This window comes from Gadus morhua, chromosome 7, assembly GCF_902167405.1.
Source record: "Gadus morhua chromosome 7, gadMor3.0, whole genome shotgun sequence".
In the NCBI taxonomy this organism is placed as follows: Eukaryota; Metazoa; Chordata; class Actinopteri; order Gadiformes; family Gadidae; genus Gadus; species Gadus morhua.
Genome location: NC_044054.1, coordinates 9,030,365 through 9,049,058, shown reverse-complemented (window position 1 = coordinate 9,049,058; position 18,694 = coordinate 9,030,365). Strand labels below are relative to the sequence as shown.

Below are 18,694 nucleotides of genomic sequence, written 5' to 3'. Positions count from 1 at the left end.
ATCAACACAGAGGCCAACTAAACTGCAGACATTCTGGGAAGCAGAGTACAGTGTGACAAAGAGACGTCATCAAAAACATTGAATTAATAAGTGTTGAAAAAGTGAAAGTGACAAATTAACATTTTACAGGTATGTTTCCGTAGTAAATACACAGAGACTGAGATTTATACTTTAAAAAAACCTTTATTGTGTTAATACAAAATACATTCCAGGTAGAAAAAAAAGGATACGTTTCCAAAAACATCTAGGCTCCATGATATATTCCGCTTCATCGACATAATATAAAGAAAAATTTTACATGATTTTTTATTCGAAAATATACCTAATTTTTCAGGCTCGCAATCTAGTCTACTCTCAGCCGTTTTCAGTCAATTGAATAAGTCATACTCAATTTAGAAATAAATCAATAATACCAAAGTGGAAAGGGTTGCCTTGATGGAGAAATAAACTCTAGGCAGTAATAAAACAATGAAAAGTGTGGACTTTTGAAAATGACTTGACCTTACATGTCTATTTGAAAACAAAAGCTGTGTGCGCGTACACACAAATCAACATTAGCATTCGTGTGTGTGCGTTTCCGTGTGTAGCTGCCCATACATTTAAATCTTCAGCCGCTAGTCTCTCTATAGTCATATAACGTTTTTTTCCCTGGCACTCTTTTGCCATCTAATTTCAAACAGTATTTGGAGCCAAATTTCAAAATAAAAGCCTCCGTTTAAACGGCATCATACTTTCCCCATATCGATGTACAGTATATACTATATTGTATCCTTAATATGCCGTCTGTAAAGTATTGCACGTTACGAGGAAAAATAAATGAAAAAAATGAGTAGTGCGTTAAAAGTTTCCGATAATGGTATAAATCCCTTTTTCCGCCATTCCCGTCGCGTTGGAAATCATCTTGATATTTCAGACAATGGCCGACAGTCGACGAAAAATTAACGTGACAGTTATGGTAATACAAGTATTTACATTCGATCTCCAAAAAAAGGGGGTAGGGTTTAGAAGGTCCGATAAGAAAGGTGGGGGTGGGGTTAGGATATGATGTCGTGCGTGTCGCCGTTGGGCTGCTGGCGAACCAGGACGGGCGGGAGGGGTTTTCCGAAGAATTCTGTGCGAGAGGAGCAAATAGATATCGGACATTAGCACCGCTAGCACGTTAGCATGAGACACAAACCCGCCCACATCATCTGTATGTGGAGAGTACTGATGACCATTGATAGATCGGAGTACGGCTTTTATTTGAACAATTACGAGAAAAGTACAAAGTATGCGTTATAAGCGTCTGAATATTTTCTGCTACGGTAAAGGCTCAGTTATGGTTCCATGTCGACGCAACTGAAGGACCACACAGACTCTTCGACGCAGTCATGAACCTCTGCGTCGGGTTTTAGTGAGCGGACAAATCACAGCCCTTGCTGCTACTTCTCCTCGACGCAAAGGTTACAATTTTCGGGAGGCGCACGTCAGGCCCTTGGGGTTGACGCAAGGAGAGTCCGCAAGGACGTAACTTGAGGTTCATCGACAGTTGGAACCATAAAGAAGCCTTAACTCTTTGTAGCCAAGCGTAAATCAAATCATTCAAGAACAAGAAAAACAGACGTAGCATGACTTTGATGTTCTGTCAAGTACCCATCATGCATGGATGACATACATTTGGCTGACGAACAAACAACACAAGAAAACATGGTTGCGTTAGCATGTTAGTTGGTTACGATATTGTGCACTGCACTTTAAATGTGTACTAGAATTGCACTTTTAACCTAATCTGTACCAGCATTTTTAATATTTACTAGCACTCTAATATCACTTTATTGTGCACTGCACATTAAATGTGTTAGCACTGTACTTTTGACTACAAGGTAGGGCAAATTGGACAGCTCAGATCTTCTTGCACTCTTGTCACTATCTGGTTACCAGTTATGTACTTTCTTTCTATGTTGGATGTTGGATGTAACTCTGTTCCTTGTTTGTGTATGCAGCACTACCCTGTCTCTAAACCAAATTTCTCTCATGGGAGATGAATAAATGAACTTGACTTGATGTTGGGAAGTGGGCCGGTGACCCAAACCTGTTGCTTGCGCCACCAGCCGCCATCTTTGGTGTTCTGGATGCTCTCTACTGTCTCTGAGCTTTCTCACTACCATCAGGATATGGGGAATGAAGCCAAATGGATGCACCTCCATTTTTCGAGGATTATCATCCACTACCCATTACCTTCAATAGGAAAAGTAACAAATAGACTGTAGAGAAGGGCTGAAAGATTAATCGTATTCAAACCGATATCGCAATGTAATAGAACGCAATTCTCAAATCGCAAAGGCTGCGATTTTGAAATATTGCTGCACTTTAGTTTGTTTGATTTGTTACTGTTACTGACTGGAGAGCTGAAAAATGAAGTTCTGTGAGAAAGAGATAGCGTTAGTACATGCACACACTTCATGCCAGGCCGGACAAGACACGGGGTTAGGTGATCCCTGGTGCTAAATTAATGAGGTGGAGACACCAGGACAACACACGAGAAACACTACAGTCTCAGCTAGAGTGGACTGTCCCTGTCTCATTCCCCCTACCAAGAAAAAAAGACAAAGAGTCATGATTTGGGACTATTCTAGTTCTTAAGACTTTCATGCTTGCTTGAGCTTTCTGCTAAATCTTAAACACATTGCACTTTCAAGTATTCCTTAAATTTGCTATTAAATTTGACTATTTCATTTTAGACCTTTTCTAACCCTGCCTTTGTTTTCTGTGATTATCAATTTTATTCAATTATTTGAGTTGGCCTCGTATATGAAAAGTGCTGAATAGATAAAGTTGCCTTGCCGTCGCATTAGACAGTTTTCCCCTCCTTTAAAAGGGGACATATTATACCCCCAGGTGTGAGTGTGATTAGCCTCACAAGCCGTTTCGATAATCTACAAGGCTAATCACACTCACACCTGGTGGTATAATATGTTCCCTTTAAAGGGAAGCCCGGAGGGCGTTGTAGCGAGGGTGTTAAACACGCTAGATAAAGTGTAGTGTAGCATCTTACCCTAGCTATCTTTGTTGCGTGGAGGGAATGGGCTAACCTAGTGATTGTAAGTGCTTGGCACTATGGTTCTATGAACATCCTTATTGAACCGACAGCGATATAATGTCGTTTCACTTTCTTCTGACATATATACTTATTATACGTCGTTTAGGGCTATAAAAAGCCCCAAAATAAACGTCGGGGGCAGCTGGTGCTGTCTCTCTGCTGCCCGTCACTTTAGTGGGGAGTGTAGCACCTCAGAGCCCCATAAAGCACTTTAAAACACCACACGGGTTGTCATGCATGGAGTGGAGGATTAAAAGGAGCAGTGTATGATTTAAAGGAGGGGTGGGGGGACGGCGGGTTTACCGGAGCGTCTGGATTCGCCCAGAGGCTGCAGCTTGTGCAGCCTTGAGGCCTTGGGCGTGGCCCAGCCCACTAAAACAACGGGGAACAGTTCACAGAACGTCAGGGGAATAACCAGGGGTTTAGGGAGTCATGGAGGATGGAAGACCTTATATGGGCTTTCTAGAAGGGGTGTGGCAGAGGATGGAAAGGAGGATGGAAGATCATATATGGGCTTTCTTGAATAGGTGTGGTGGAGGATGGAAGAGCTTACATGGGCTTTTGGAAGGGATTTTGTGGAGGAGGGAAAACCATAAATGGGCTCAGGGTTGACGAAATATAATTTGACATCATCAGCTATCAAATTAAAATAGTCTTTAGTATGTTAGAGTTATTAGACTACATTCGAAGAATCTTCCCAATACATCATAATATAATTATAATAATTTAATAGTAGTTTTATTTCCACCACATCATACTGTAACAAATTAAAACTAGAACTGCAAGCAGTTATGCAGGGGTCCAAGAAACCTTTGTGAAGTTGGCCCCCCGTCTCATTCAAAATATTAAAATAACACTGCTGTTCGTTTGTGCTAGGTTTGTGCTGGTTTGTGCTGTAAAAATTATCGTTTGTGCTGGTAAGGATTTTGAGTAATTCAAAATTGCATTTTCTGGCATGTGACGTCACCCAGCCCCCCGTTCACGCCCAAATCTCATCAAAATAGTCCCAATCGTTAGTGCTACGTTTGTGCTGGTTTGTGCCGTCAAAAGAAATTGTTTTGCTATTATGGTTTCTTAGTTTTTTCCCGTTTGATTTTTCACACATGACGTCACTCAGCCCCCCGTCCTCCTTCAAATCGCGTCAAAATGGTCTCTATCGTTAGTGCTACGTTTGTGCTGGTTTGTGCAGTCAAAAGAAATGTTTGTGCCACTACAGTTTAAAAGATATTCCAGTTTGATTTTTCTCACGTGATGTAACTCAGCCCCCCTGTGCATCTTCAAATCGCGTCAAAATGGTCTCTATGTTTAGTGCTACGTTAGTGCTGGTTTGTGCTGTTAAAATAAATGTTTTTGATACTTTACTTTTTAAGTAATTGATACAACTTAATTTTGCCCTCTTGTTATGCAACACAGCCCACCGTCAACCTTCAAATCGCGGCAAAATGGTCTCTATGATGCTGTCTTGTATTCTTGTTACTCGTTGCGTTCTCGTAATTTCAGGTTGTGTTCATTGTATTTCTCCGTGCTACGTATGTTCATTGTTTACTCGTGTTTCTGACCTCGGACTGAACCTGTGTGCCCTATTTGGATTATGTTTGCTTACCTGTGTACCGTATCCTGCCAGTAAACGTTTGTTCTTTATTCAACTACTGAGTTCTGAGTCGTGCATTTAAGTTCTGCACATCACCTTCAATTCTTAACAACTATAGTTTTTAAGTTAATGTTAAAGCTTTATTATGCCCACGTTTGACCTCACCAGCCCACAGTCCACTTTGAAATCTCAAAATAGGCTCTATCGTTTGTGCCGTCAAAATAATTGATTGTTCCCCAATCATCACATTTGTATGTCCTGTTTATATGAGGTGTTTGCTTGTTTTTTGTGCGTTATTTTCAAATACATTTGAGTTTGGTTCACTTCAGTCTGGTTTTGATTTAGATGTAATATTCTTTATTAGCCACTTGTCACGGTATCTGCTGTAAGTAACAGGGTCATGAGATGAAACACAAACAAATAGATGCACAGAATGTGCACTCAGCCAGCGCAGCAGGCAACCATTTCACTGTACCACTTGACCGGCAAAGCAGAAGAAACTGCCTAGGTATCTATTTTTACCAGGAATATATTTTAGGAATATATTTTAAACTATAGTGGCACAAACATTTCTTTTGACTGCACAAACCAGCACAAACGTAGCACTAACGATAGAGACCATTTTGACGCGATTTGAACGTTCTAGGGGTGCTGGTTGCATAACAAGTGGTCTGTTTACATAACAAGAAGGGAAAATAAAGTTGTATTAATTACTTAAAAAGTAAAGTATCAAAAACATTTATTTTAACAGCACAAACCAGCACTAACGTAGCACTAAACATAGAGAGAATTTTGACGCGATTTGAAGATGGAGGGGGGGCTGAGTGACGTCAAGTGAGAAAAATCAAACTGGAATACCTTTTAAACTATAGTTGCACAAATATTTCTTTTGACTGCACAAACCAGCACAAACGTAGCACTAACGATAGAGACCATTTTGACGCGATTTGAAGGAGGACGGGGGGCTGAGTGACGTCATGTGTGAAAAATCAAACGGGAACAACTAAGAAACCATAATAGCATAACAATTTCTTTTGACGGCACAAACCAGCACAAACGTAGCACTAACGATTGGGACTATTTTGATGAGATTTGGGCGTGAACGGGGGGCTGGGTGACGTCACATGCCAGAAAATGCAATTTTGAATTACTCAAAATCCTTTCCAGCACAAACGATAATTTTTACGGCACAAACCAGCACAAACCTAGCACAAACGAACAGCAGTGTCATTTTAATATTTTGAATGAGACGGGGGGCCAACTTCACACAGGTGTCCAAGAAGTGTGCATTTCGCCGGCACAACGCGACAAGAAATGTGCGTGAAAGACCATTTCAGGAACAACAGGAAAGGGATTTGAAATTCAACAAGAAAATTAAAATAAAAAATAAAAAGATCGAAAAGAATTTGACAAATTAAATTTGAGAAATGACTGAAAACTTCTTTATCTACATTCACTAAAAACAAAGCAAAGGAGTATACACTCCAAGTTACTTTTATTTGGACATCTCCGTGTTGCTCTATCGGAGAGAGCGTTGGCCCGAGCGGAGGCGGGGTCTAACCTGGCGGGGGCGGGGGGGAGGGGCCCTCGGCGGGGGGGCCCTCCGTCTGAAGGGGGTCGACGCGGTTCTTCCTCTTCAGCTGCAGCTTCCTCGTCTTCTTCCGCCCCTGGTCGCCGGACGCCGCTGTGGATGCAGTTAAACAAATCAATCGGGCAATTAAGAAACAAATTGGCCAATTGAGGATCCTGCCTGCCATTTTGAGAGCCAATAAGAAAGACATTTCGAGCAGTGAGTGAGTGAGACAGAGTGTGAGAGTGAGACTGACAGAGTGAGTGAGAGTGAGTGAGTGAAATAGAGTGAGTGAGTGAGACAGACAGTGAGTGAAATAGAGTGAGTGAGCGAGACAGACAGTGAGTGAGTGATTGTGACAGAGAGAGTGAGTGAGTGAGTGAGACAGAGGGAGTGAGACAGACAGGGAGTGAGTGATTGAGACGGGTTGAGTGAGTGAGAGAGAGTGAGTGAGTAAGTCAGAGTGAGTGAGACAGAGTGAGTGACATAGTGAGACGGAGCGTGAGTGAGACAAATAGTGAGTGAAACAGAGTGATGGAGAGAAAGAGTGAGTGAGAGAAACAGTGATAGAGAGATAAAGAGAGTGTGAGAGAGGGAGAGTAAGACTGTGTGAATGCAACGAACCCGAGCCGGGCTGCTCCGGCGTCTGCCTAGCGGCCGTGTCCATCTCCTCGCCGTTCTCCTCTTCCTCCTCCTCCTCCTCCTCTTCGTGTCGACCCTGATCACCCGCCGTGCCGTTAGTCCCGCCCTCCTCCTCTTCCTCTTCCTCCCGTGTGCGGTGCCTCTTCCTGTCCTTCGCCTTTTCCTCGTTCTGAGACAACGTTCACATCGGAGCCGTCAGGCCAAAGCCAGTGCTAAACCTTCATGCGTACCAAACACTGCGGCCTACTATAACATTGGTTCTCAAAAGGTGCCACGCGTACCATTGAATTTTTTCTTTTTTTTTTCATATATCATGAAAAGTTAACATTCTGTAAGCATAAATTGTTTAGGACATTCAATGTTTTTTTTGAGGTGTGTTTGTCGTCCTTGAACCATTGGATGACACGTGACGAGTGACGAAGGACATTGACGCCTACCTCGGTAATCACGTTCCCTATTGGCTGGAAGGGACTGGTCATCATGATCTCGTCCACAGGCCCCGCCCCCTGGGTCTGCGTGCCCTCTCGCTCCGCCTCCTCTAGCTCCTCCTGCTCCCTGGGGTGAAAGAAACACGTTCACATGACAAGGGAGTTGAAGTTTAAACTATCATTTTATATTATATATGATTATAGATATTTTTTATTATATTTATTTTATTCATTAACATTTTTATAGAAATTGCTGGATACATTTTTGTACATTATTTTCTATTTGAACATTTTCTATTTGAACATTGTGTTTTTTTAAGGGGAAATTTCCAAATTCATGTTTTCGAACATGATCGTTACAATAATCGTGATTTCAATATTGACCAAAAGAATCTTGATCAATATTTTTTCCATAATCGAGCAGCCCTACAATGACGTAACAAACTGACAGCGAGGATTTAAATGGTAAAACGGACTGCGTTTATGTTGCGCTTTTCTAACCATTGGCCACTCAAAAGCGCCTTACATTTACCCCTTCATGCACGCATTCACACACCAACGGCAGTGCGAAATGTAGGCTTATGCCGCTTTTCCACCGCACATGTAGCTCGACTCGACACGACACGACTCGACACGGTAGCAGCGCGGGTCCTTTTCCACCGCAAATAGTACCTCCAGGACGTGGGCGGGGTCGGCTGCGCGAAAGGGCCGTGACGTATTTTTGTACGCGACCCAAACAACACCTACGTAACCCACACATGGACAGAACCCACTTAACAACAATGGAGAACATCGATGCGATGGTATTCATGTTCGTATTATTAGCTGGCATGTTGAAGAAGTGGAATATGTTGGCTGCGGCGCTGCTATGGCTGTTACCAGCATGGTTGCCATGTCGCTCTCGTGACTTCGTCACACTCTCTGGCCAATCAGTGGCCGGCCGTCTGCCGACGTCACCTTTTAGCATCGGCTCAGCCGCTTGGAACCTAGAGCGAGGCGGTACTAGAAAAAGCAGCCACTTCAGGTACCAGATACCATGTTTTCGCGGTGGAAACGCAAAAAAGGCGAGCTGAGTCGAGTCGAGTCGAGTCGTGTCGAGCTGGTACCATGCAGTGGAAAAGCGGCATTAGGAGCCTCGCTCAGGGACACAGGAGCAGCTAGGAGGAGCCGGGGATCGAACTAGCAACCTTCCGTTTACCAGTCAGCCCTTCCCGCCGGGGGCCGGGTTGGGCCAGCGAGTCCTCCCTCCCCTCATAAGGAGAGCCCCTCCAGAGCCCCCCCCCCCTATCCCCCGGGGGTCTCGTACCTCTCCTGGCGGATGCGCCGCACCCTCTCGGCCCTCTCCTTCTTGTCCTGGTCCTCCTGGGCCCGCTGCTCGGCCGTGTCCTTCTGCACGCGCTCAGAGATGGCCTCGTAGTCCTTGGCGATGTTGCCTAGCAACCACTTCAGACCGTTCTTGATGGACTTGTCCATCTTCTTGCCGCAGCCGAGGATGGCAGAGCACGGCTCCTTTGTATGGGGGGGGGGGGGGAGAAGAGAGCGAGGGGGGAGAGAGAGAGAGAGAGAGAGAGAGAGAGAGAGAGAGAGAGAGAGAGAGAGAGAGAGAGAGAGAAAGGAAGGGAGAGAGGCAGAAAGAAAGAAAGGGAGGGAAAAATAAGGAAGGTAGGGAGGATGGGAGGGAGAGTAAGGGATGAAGGGAGAAAGAAAGAAAGAAAGAAATATTTTTAGACAGTTAGTGAGCCTCTTCCAACAGCCACGCCAAACAAGGATTAGCCCCAATTCAATCCAAACTCTTCATGTCACCAACTGCAGTTTCTGGTCTGGGGGGGAGAGGGGGGGAAGGGGAACTCACGATCTGACAGAGACACTTGTTCTCGTTCACCAGCTTCTCCAGGGCCAGGCTCTCGATGATGTCGGCCTCGGCCAGAGCCCCCTCCTGGTCCTGCTTGTTGGCCAGCCTGGGACACCGGGGGACAGAGAGAGAGAGATTGAGTGACTTTGTAGAAATAGTGTTATTGAGCTGAAAGTGCCCTTAAATGAAAGGACTTTAAGACGGGGTCCATGGTTTGTAGGCCTGCACGATTCGGGGAAAAATATGAATCACGATTTTTTTAGCTTAGAATTGGTATCATGATTCTCTGCCACGATTTTTTTCTCACAAGTACCTCACAAGTACCTCCGTACTAACTTGGCAAGCCGGGGGAACCGTATTCCATTCACTTTCCACCAGCCTGTATTGTATTGGGCACTTCTGATCTGATTAGAAGTGGAAGAGCAGCTCAAATTTGAATAGAAAATAATCATATATACGCCTCAATCAGAATACAATTCTCTGATCGGAATAGAATTACATGCGGAATAGAAGAGGTGGTGTAGTCCGCTATAATCAACGTGCATACACTTATTCCGATTGGTTTGGGGTGGGTGCGGCTACTTCTTTAATTTAGAGAGATGGCATCAGCAGCTGCAGTAGTTCGCAATAGGTCCCTCTGTACTTTTATGCACACCGAACTCGACCGCTGTCAAGGAAAGTGAATTTTCTTAGCACTCCGCAAGTAGTCTGATAACTTATCAACCCCAGCGTTTCTGGTTGTTAAGCAACGTCAACGTCTGTGGCAGACTATTTCTCTGATGAACAACACTAAGAATGGTAATTGTACACACGTGTAAAGATATTTCTTAGCATTAGTTTTATCAAAAAAAATATATATATATTTGAAACTTATATCCACACAGGGGTGAATCGAGATCGCGATTTTATAACGATTAATCGTGCTGGCCTAATGGTTTGAGAGACAGAGACAGACATACATAGTGACATGAATAAGAGATGCAGAGATAGTGAGAATGACAGAGAGAGAGACAGAGGAGTTACAGAGAGGAGGAGAGACAGAATCATAGACTTAAAGACGACCATAGTTTGACTTAGTCTTTCATCATTTGAATTTTCAGAGGGAGAGAGAGACAGATACAGAGACAGAGAGAGAGAGAGAGAGAGAGAGAGAGAGAGAGAGAGAGGCAACAGAGACAGACAGAAAGAGAGACTGAGACAGAAAGAGAGACTGAGACAGAAAGAGAGAAAGAGAGGCAACAGAGACAGACAGAAAGAGAGACTGAGACAGAAAGAGAGAGAGAGAGAGAGAGGCAACAGAGACAGACAGAAAGAGAGACTGAGACAGAAAGAGAGAGAGAGAGAAAGAGAGCGAGAGAGAGCCATAGACTTTAAGATGGTGACCCTAGTTTGACAGCAGTTGTGTAACAGCCTTTCAAAAGGTTTTCTGTCATGTAATCGTCCTTTGAATTCTGAGAGACAGAGAGACAGGGACAAATAGAGAGGGAGACACACACATACACAGAAACAAACAGGCAGAAAGACAGACAGGGAGAGCGTAGACATTGAGAGAGACAGACAGAGAGAAAGAGAGGGACAGAGAGAGAGAGAGAGAGACAGACAGTCACAGCCAGCCTCCATTCCCACCACCAAACCACACACACACTAGGACAGGCCTGTTTTAGATAGAGAGAGAGACATAGATACAGGGAGCGAGAGAGACACAAATAGAGAGAGAGAGACACATAAAAAGAGCGAGAGAGAAAGAGAGAGAGAGAGAGGGAGAGAGAGAGACACACACACACACAGAAACAAACAGACAGAAAGACAGACAGCGAGAGCGGAGACATTGAGAGAGACAGACAGTCACAGCCAGACCAACAAGACAACACACACTAACTCAGACTAGGACCGGCCTGTCTTAAGATACATAGAGATAGAGAGAAACAGAGAGACATGAGAGAGAGAGAGACAGAGAGAGAGAGAGGAGACAGAGACCCCGCCCCCCCCCCCCCCCCCCACTCACACAAGGACAGGCTTGCCGGCGATGCGGGGGTGCCTTAGCACCTCGGCGATAGCCTCCCTGGTCTCCTGCAGCCGCCGGGCGTCGCTCGAGTCGACCACGAACACCACGCCGTACGACTCCGAGTAGTAGTTCTTCCAGATGCCCCGGATCCGCTTGCCCCCGCCCAGGTCGAAGATGGTCACCTCGAACTTGCCCTGACGCAGGGAGACCTTGGAGAAGCCCACCGTGGGTGCCACGTCCTGGGGGCTCTCTGTGAGGGCGGAGTCGGGGGGGAGAAAGGGGGTACAAGATGTATATCTTTAGTATATTAAAGAACACCTCTCCCCCATGTTGATGGATAAGATTAGAGATGGGGTGTGTGAGAGAGAGGAGATACAGAGGTGGCAGGGGGACGAGAGGGAGAGAGAGAGGTTTTACAACGGAAGTAAACAAACCAGTTCCTTTTTGTTACGTATTGTTACGTATTGCATTTAGCACAACAGTGGTAGGTGCTAGCGCTGTCCTCCCTTCGTTGAAAGGACACTTTTGTTTGTTTGCAAGCCATTGAGTGTCTACCATGCTCGTTTGTTTACTTCTAGGATCTTTGCTTCCGGACTGGAACCGGGTCTGTAGAGGCATTCGGAGACCAAAGCGGAAGTGTTGCATGCATACTAGGGCTGTAACGATACGCGTATCAAACCGAAAATCGCGATACTCAAAGCCACGATCCTGTCTCACGGTGTGAGAAGGCAGAAGCGCGATACGCCCTTTCTAACTCTGCGGTCAAATTGTCCGATTGAAATTTGCTAATAATTTGTCTAAATAATAGTCTGCTGACAGCGCCCCCTCCTATCGATGCCGTAAGTATGCGACTGCAATCCTCCGTGGCTACGGAGGATCGCATTTCTCCACAGCCGTCGAAGTGCTCATATGCGATATATGAACGACATTTATCCAGAGGGGGCCTGTGTGATCCTGTCTCTAGTGTTTTGTGTGATTTGACTGGCAGTTTGTCTGCTTATAGGTCGGAATGAAGCGGCCACCGATTATTGACAGGATGGGTACTTTATTCTACCGGACTCGTTCGCTTCTTCACTAGACACACGCGCTACCGCTCGCTCTCCTCGCTCGTCCACTCACTCGCTGACGTCACTCACACACGCATACGCACATTGCCATTCTGGCGCACACATATGCTACTCGTAACGCCTCGTTATTGCGACGTTCATGACATTCAGGTTTTTCTCCATCTATTGAAAGTTAGGCTATTAAACATGTTGCATTCTATACGGCCTGATTATGTCATTATTTAAGCTACATTGCCTAATAAGAAGTGCTAATAAGGATATTTGACTAAACCAACCAAACAGTTGAAAAAAGCATCCTCCCACACGTTATTTCTTTATTCATTTAGCTATACATTAATAGTATTCTTTCTGTTCAAATCTGTTCAGTGTTCCAAATTATTTGTTATTAAATGTTACATTAAGTTAATTGGTATATAAGTGTTGTTTAAATAAAATGCTTTTTAAATTTCAAAAAATCGTGGGATGTATTGAACCGTGGGTCAAAAATCGTGATACAAACCGAATCGTGAGTTTGTGTATCGTTACAGCCCTAATGCATACATAGTGTGTTGCATGCATACATAGAGCTCATTTACGCTAGAAAACCGACTGCCCTTTCATGATTGGTCAATGAGCAAAAGGTGTGCAGCCCCAGCCCCAGATTCTGATTCGGCCGTCTCACACCAGGTGAGCCTCTCTCCCATACACATAAGCTGTGTGGTCGAAATCGTTCTCTATCACGGATATAGTGTACTATATAGGGTGCACGCCGTTTTGTAGTGGTGTTCGAATTCTCAGTGGTTCATTTCATGCACTATGTAGTGCACTTAAAATACCCCAAATTTGAGTGTACATACGATGTTCCCTCCATGTTACTCCCGTATACCACAATGCAATGCGTCGTGTTTTTCTGGAGGAGAAGAAGAAGCTGAATAACTGCGAAAACGAATGCATTTAATGATGGAGTCTCCGGCTTTCGTTTAAAAATGTCAAAAATCTATTTGCGATTTAACATAGAAAATTTAACATTCTAAATTAATAAAATAAACTTTATCAAGGAAATGTAACATTCAACATCAAAACAACCTCCAGCTTTCCTCGCGAGTGCCCGGTTTGTTTACATGATGTGGGCGCATCTGTCTGCGTCACACAAATACCCGGCGCATTTACTGACGCAAATGACGTTTAGAAATATTCAGCGTAGTGTCCGAATTCTCGTTTGTTCGTTCCCTATATAGTGCACTATATCATGAACACTATATAAGGAATAGTGAGTGAGTGAATAGGGAACGATTTCGAACACAGCTCTAGAGAGAGACATACCAAGAGAGATAGAGAGCCATAGCGAGACAGACAGACAGAAAGAAAGAGACAGAGGGAGATAGAGAGAATGAGAGACACAGACAGAGACAGAGAAGGACGGACAGAAAGACATACCTCCTTGAATCCCTCGAACCGTCGCCGTCTTCCCAGCATTATCAAGTCCCACCATCACTAACGTCACCTTCCTGTACAGAAAAGAAATCAAAATAAACCACTGAATGACTGAGTGCTTCCTCAGATACCATTGAGGGGTTATGGAGTTCATTAAACACCATTACAAAAAAGACACAGTTGGTGCCATGACGAGTAGCATCTAGCTTTCCACTAACTTTCTACTAGCAAGCTACTAGCTTTCTACTAGCAAGGTACTAGCAAACTACTAGCTTTACACTCGCAAGCCCCAAGCTTTCTACTAGCCAGCTACTAGCTTTCCACGAGCAAGCTACTAGCTTTCTACGAGCAAGCTACTAGCTGTGTACTATAAATACTTAACTATGACTCTTGCGTCGCAAGCGATACATCAAGCAGGTTATCCAGGGTTCGGTATAGCTAGCTTGCTTGCTAGTAGCTAGACTGTTGGTGCAATGGCGACTCAGGAACCATTACAACTAGAGACCGTTGATGAGTGGCCTGCTAGTAGCTAGCAGGCTACTAGCTTCCTAGTAGCCAGCTACTAGCTTTACCACTACCCTAGCTCCTTCCATAAACCATCCCAACACTAACTAACACTTAGCTGGTCTCAACAAAACAGACAGAAACGCCAACAGGTTGCCTCAGCAGCCCGGAGCAGGGGATTAGGCTAGGGGATTTTCAGCTAACCTTGTAGGATAATATGCTACGGGTACTGCGGTACAACAAGTTGTTGGTGGATGGTGTCTGAACCCTTGCTTAGGTTTGACGTTCTGTGGGAGTGAGTGAAGGGTGGTTGTAGCTGTAAGCAGTAGGGATGAACATAATCAAATTCAAACCAACATCGCAATGTAATAGAACGCGATTTGTAAATCCCAAAGGCTGCGATATCCTTCCATCCTTCCTTCCCTCTCTCTTTCTTTCTTATTATTTGTTACTGACCGGAGATGAGTAAGATTTGTATTTGTTTTCCTATACAAATCAATAGTTGTTAAGATGTTATAATATCAATTCATGCATCAGTTCATCTCATTTAACTCTCTAATTTTGCGTTGGTCATACTATAGAATGATTTATTGCTTCTCTAGTGAATATTAACAGAACATAAGGAATTTTGAAAAGAAAAATCGCAATTCGATTATTTCCCCAATTCGTTCAGCCCTGGTTAGCAGGCCTTTAAGCAGCCAGAGCAATGATCCTGACTTGGTCTTGCGTACCATTGTGCTTAACATAGTCGCCTGGTCTTTTCAGTTGTAATATGTAAGGTGATGAAAACAAAGGTCCCATATTGCAACAGTAGGATTACCTTGTCTGATGTAGTGAGTGAGTGTGTAATATGAATCTGTGCATACTATGCTACACTATTCATTACACAGCAACATTCCATTCAAGCCCTCAGTAAATAACCCTAACACATTAAAGTCTCTTATGCATCTAAGAAGACATTTTCTTGCTTCCCATCTTTGATTCACATTATGCCTATTCATCAAAACAATGAATCTAATAACTGGCATCAAACGACTCAGAGAGTGGTCTATAAGCAGTCACTGTGGATTGAACTGAAACGGGATTTTTACTTCAATGTCTTCATAAAGAGGATTAAAATATGCAATTGTTTACGCCTTGACCCCTTATTGTTTTTACTTACAGGAAGGTGAAGGCAGAAACTGAAGAGGGTATTTGAAAAACAAATAACCTGTCCATCATACATGGCTCTGGCTGCTGGCTAGTCTTACATCTCCATCTCTCACTTTGACTCCACTAACCTTCAACTGGGTGAATAAAGTGTCCATTAGGTATGGGCATGATTAATCGACGATCGACTAATTGATCATTAAGAATTTCGTTGATGACGTACATTTTTCATCGATAAAAACTAACGCTAAAAAATATCTTCACACAGTGTGTATTTTTACAATAACCCATTCACCTCCGAGGGTGCGGTTTCGGGCACCGGATTCGCCAGCTCCGTCTGGACGGTCGGGCGAAACGCACAAGACTTATGCGGTTTCACAAAAAAATCGGCTCCGTGTGGACGGGGCCCTAAGTGTCGAGGTTTCCCTGAGCAAGACACCTCACCCTAATGCTCCTAACGAGCTGGCTGTCGCCCAACGTGGTTGACTCCCCTGTCGCTGTGTGAACAGTTGTAAGTCGCATTGGATAAAATTCCCTCAGCAAAATCATGTAAATGTATGCATGCTGAATGACTCACAAGGAACACAACACGATGCAGTATGCCCCTCTCATCCATTGCACTGTAGGTAAGCTACTCGCTCTGGGAGGAAATCCCCCTGGACAGGATTATGTATGAAGCTTTGGCTCTTCAATCCCATGTAAGATGTGTGTACCATAAATTCTCCCACCTTTCGATTTACAGGCTTCCATTTTTACATGTAATATGGAGTGGGATGGTAATATACAGTGTGGTTAGTCAAATGAATGAGGATTAAAAAGAAAAATTGGTTTTGGAACACACAAGACAAATATCTAACAATAATATGATGGCTACAATTCAGGTTGTGTTATGTTGCGCAGAGGTTGCCAAAAATGCAAACATGTAATATGCAATCCTACAACTGCATATAGACTTATGGCATGTAAAAGAGTGACAGTATTGCGAAGTAAATTGAGTTTATTAAGTGTGCATGCATTATGCATGAATAAAAAAAAGAAAGAAAAAAAAAGAAAAGATAAATAAATAATCTTTCTATGCGGACCGGTACCAAATGACCCACGGACCGGTACCGGTTGGGGACCGCTGGTCTACTGTACCTATTTGATCATATTGTTACATGACAAGAGCGGGGTCTACTGTACCTATGATCATATTATTCCATGACTAGGACCTCTACTGTACCCACACACATTTCACTGCATATGCTGTATGTGACGAATAAAAACCTTTGAACCTTTGACTCTTGATTCTGATATGATCATATGAGGACCCATGACAGGACGGGGGTCTACTGTACTTGTGATCATATTATTACAGTACAGGCTCTACTGTACCGATCGGTCTATTATAGGATCATATTATTACATAACACGACTGGATCTACTGTACTTGGCGGTCTATTATAGGATCATATTATTACATAACACGACTGGGTCTATTGTACTTGGCGGTCTATCATAGGATCATATTATTACAGGACCTGAGGGGTCTACTGTACCTGGCGGTTTAGTATATGATCATATGAGGACCCTGACAGGACTAGGACCTATACTGTACCTTGCCGTCTATTATAGGATCATATGATGATGACATGACAGGACGGGGTTTACTTTACCTGGCGGGTTTACGCCATCTCTTCAACCAGCTGCAGCAGTTCGCCATCAGGCTAAACATCTCAGTCCGCGTGGAGGAGAAGTCATTCAACAGTTGTCATCTGTCCACTTTTAGTTCAGTAGTTCAGTCGTAGTAGCGGACGTGAGCGAAGACACCAACGTGAGCTTAAGGGCACTTGGAGAGCTGGCTGTGTTAGCTTAGCAACCTAGCTAAATTAGCTAGCTAATTAAGCTTAAATTAGCTTTGTTTAACACGGATCCCGTCCCTCCGACGTGATACGTGCCGTGTAACGTTCATGTTTGCGATGTGAAACCGCGTCCGGGGATATAATATAGGGATATGTCCTTTCCTTCCACGTAAATTAGGTAATTTTCTAGAGTGGTGGCTACTGCTTGCCGAGGCGCTGTTTACAGCCGTCGCTGGTGGTAACGCGCTTACGTCTCTGCGTGCGTGCTCACGTAACGGATCTGAGTGACGCGAGTTGCGCTCAATAAGTCCCGCCTCCGAGGCTCTTGCTTCCATGTTTAAATATCTATGGAAAATAACATGGTTTTGAATGATCGTACGTGACAAACTCTGTAGGGGGCGAATAAGTAAAAGCTTCTCAGATTTTGAACTACACACTTTGTCAATCTAGATTCCACTTGGGTTTTGGGTTGTCGGTACCGTTACAGTAGTTAACTATTATGAAGAAGCATTATGCTAACGCGGTTCTGGGCCGATTTAGGCCGTCACGACTCTCCCAGTCAAGGTTGCATAGCAACGGCAATGTTTCCTAGTTTGTTTTAAAAATAATAATAATAATAATAATAATAATAATACATAGGTTTTATATAGCGCTTTTCTCGGTAACCAAACACAAAACAAAAAGGATACAAATGGAGAGTACAGTACATACATGCATACATACAAATACTCCAAAACAACAATACAGAGAAAGATAGGACAATAAGAAAGAGAGAGGGGGAAAAAAGATTTGTCAGGTGTTGTAAGTGATGTTGAAGAGATGTGTTTTGAGATGACTTTTGAAAGACGGCAGTGAATCAGAGTTACGGATGGCCAGGGGGATGGAGTTCCAGAGGGTAGGGGCGGCAATGGCAAAGGATCTGTCCCCTATGGTGCGGTACTTGGTCCTGGTGATGGGGATGAGGGTGTTGGCAACAGTGGAGCGTGTTCGGTGTGGGTCAATGGGGCGTTGGAGGAGATCTGTCAGGTATGAGGGGGCAAGGTTGTTTAGGGCTTTATAGGTGGTGAGGAGGATCTTGAAATGTATGCGTTGTTTTACCGGAAGCCAGTGAAGTTGACGGAGGACGGGCGTGATGTGTTCTCTGGAGGGGGTGTGGGTGAGCAGTCGAGCAGCGGAGTTTGAACATATTGCAGTTTCTGAAGAACAGTGGAGGTGAGACCATACAGGATGCTATTGCAGTAGTCGAGTTTGGAGGTGATGAGGCATGAATTAGTGTTTCAGCAGCTGAGAAGGAGAGAGTGGGTCGAAGGCGTGCTATGTTCCGGAGGTGGAAGAAGGATATTTTGGTGATGTGGTTTATGTGTGACTTGAAGGAGAGTGCAGGGTCCATGTAGATTCCAAGGTTTCTGACCAGGGCGGAGGGAGTGACAGAGTGACCATCAATGCAGAGTGAGAAGTTCTGGGAGGTGGGGAGTGTGGATTTTGGGCCAAAGATTATAATTTCAGTTTTATTGCTGTTGAGTTTGAGGAAGTTGTGGTTCAACCAGGTTTTT

The 18,694-nt window shown here is 44.1% G+C and overlaps 1 protein-coding gene across 3 annotated transcripts; it reads right to left on the bottom strand.

Moving 5' to 3' along the window:
• Window positions 1–163: 163 nt before the first annotated feature.
• arl13b (ADP-ribosylation factor-like 13b) lies at window positions 164–17,405 on the bottom strand. 3 transcript variants are annotated; one of them, XM_030361720.1, is made up of 10 exons: window positions 16,956–17,405; window positions 13,651–13,721; window positions 11,168–11,417; window positions 9,163–9,268; window positions 8,617–8,819; window positions 7,320–7,437; window positions 6,865–7,051; window positions 6,232–6,354; window positions 3,383–3,451; window positions 164–1,111 (listed from the first exon to the last, which is right to left on the bottom strand). In XM_030361720.1, exons 1-10 carry the CDS (start codon window positions 17,012–17,014, stop codon window positions 1,035–1,037), a joined length of 1,263 nt encoding a protein of 420 aa, XP_030217580.1. In that variant the 5' UTR covers window positions 17,015–17,405; the 3' UTR covers window positions 164–1,034. The 3 variants fall into 3 exon arrangements, 2 of the variants coding, with proteins under 2 accessions (XP_030217580.1, XP_030217581.1); XR_003977374.1 differs by lacking the exon at window positions 3,383–3,451 and having other exon boundaries at window positions 6,164–6,354; XM_030361721.1 differs by lacking the exon at window positions 3,383–3,451.
• Between the last annotated feature and the right edge of the window lie 1,289 nt (window positions 17,406–18,694).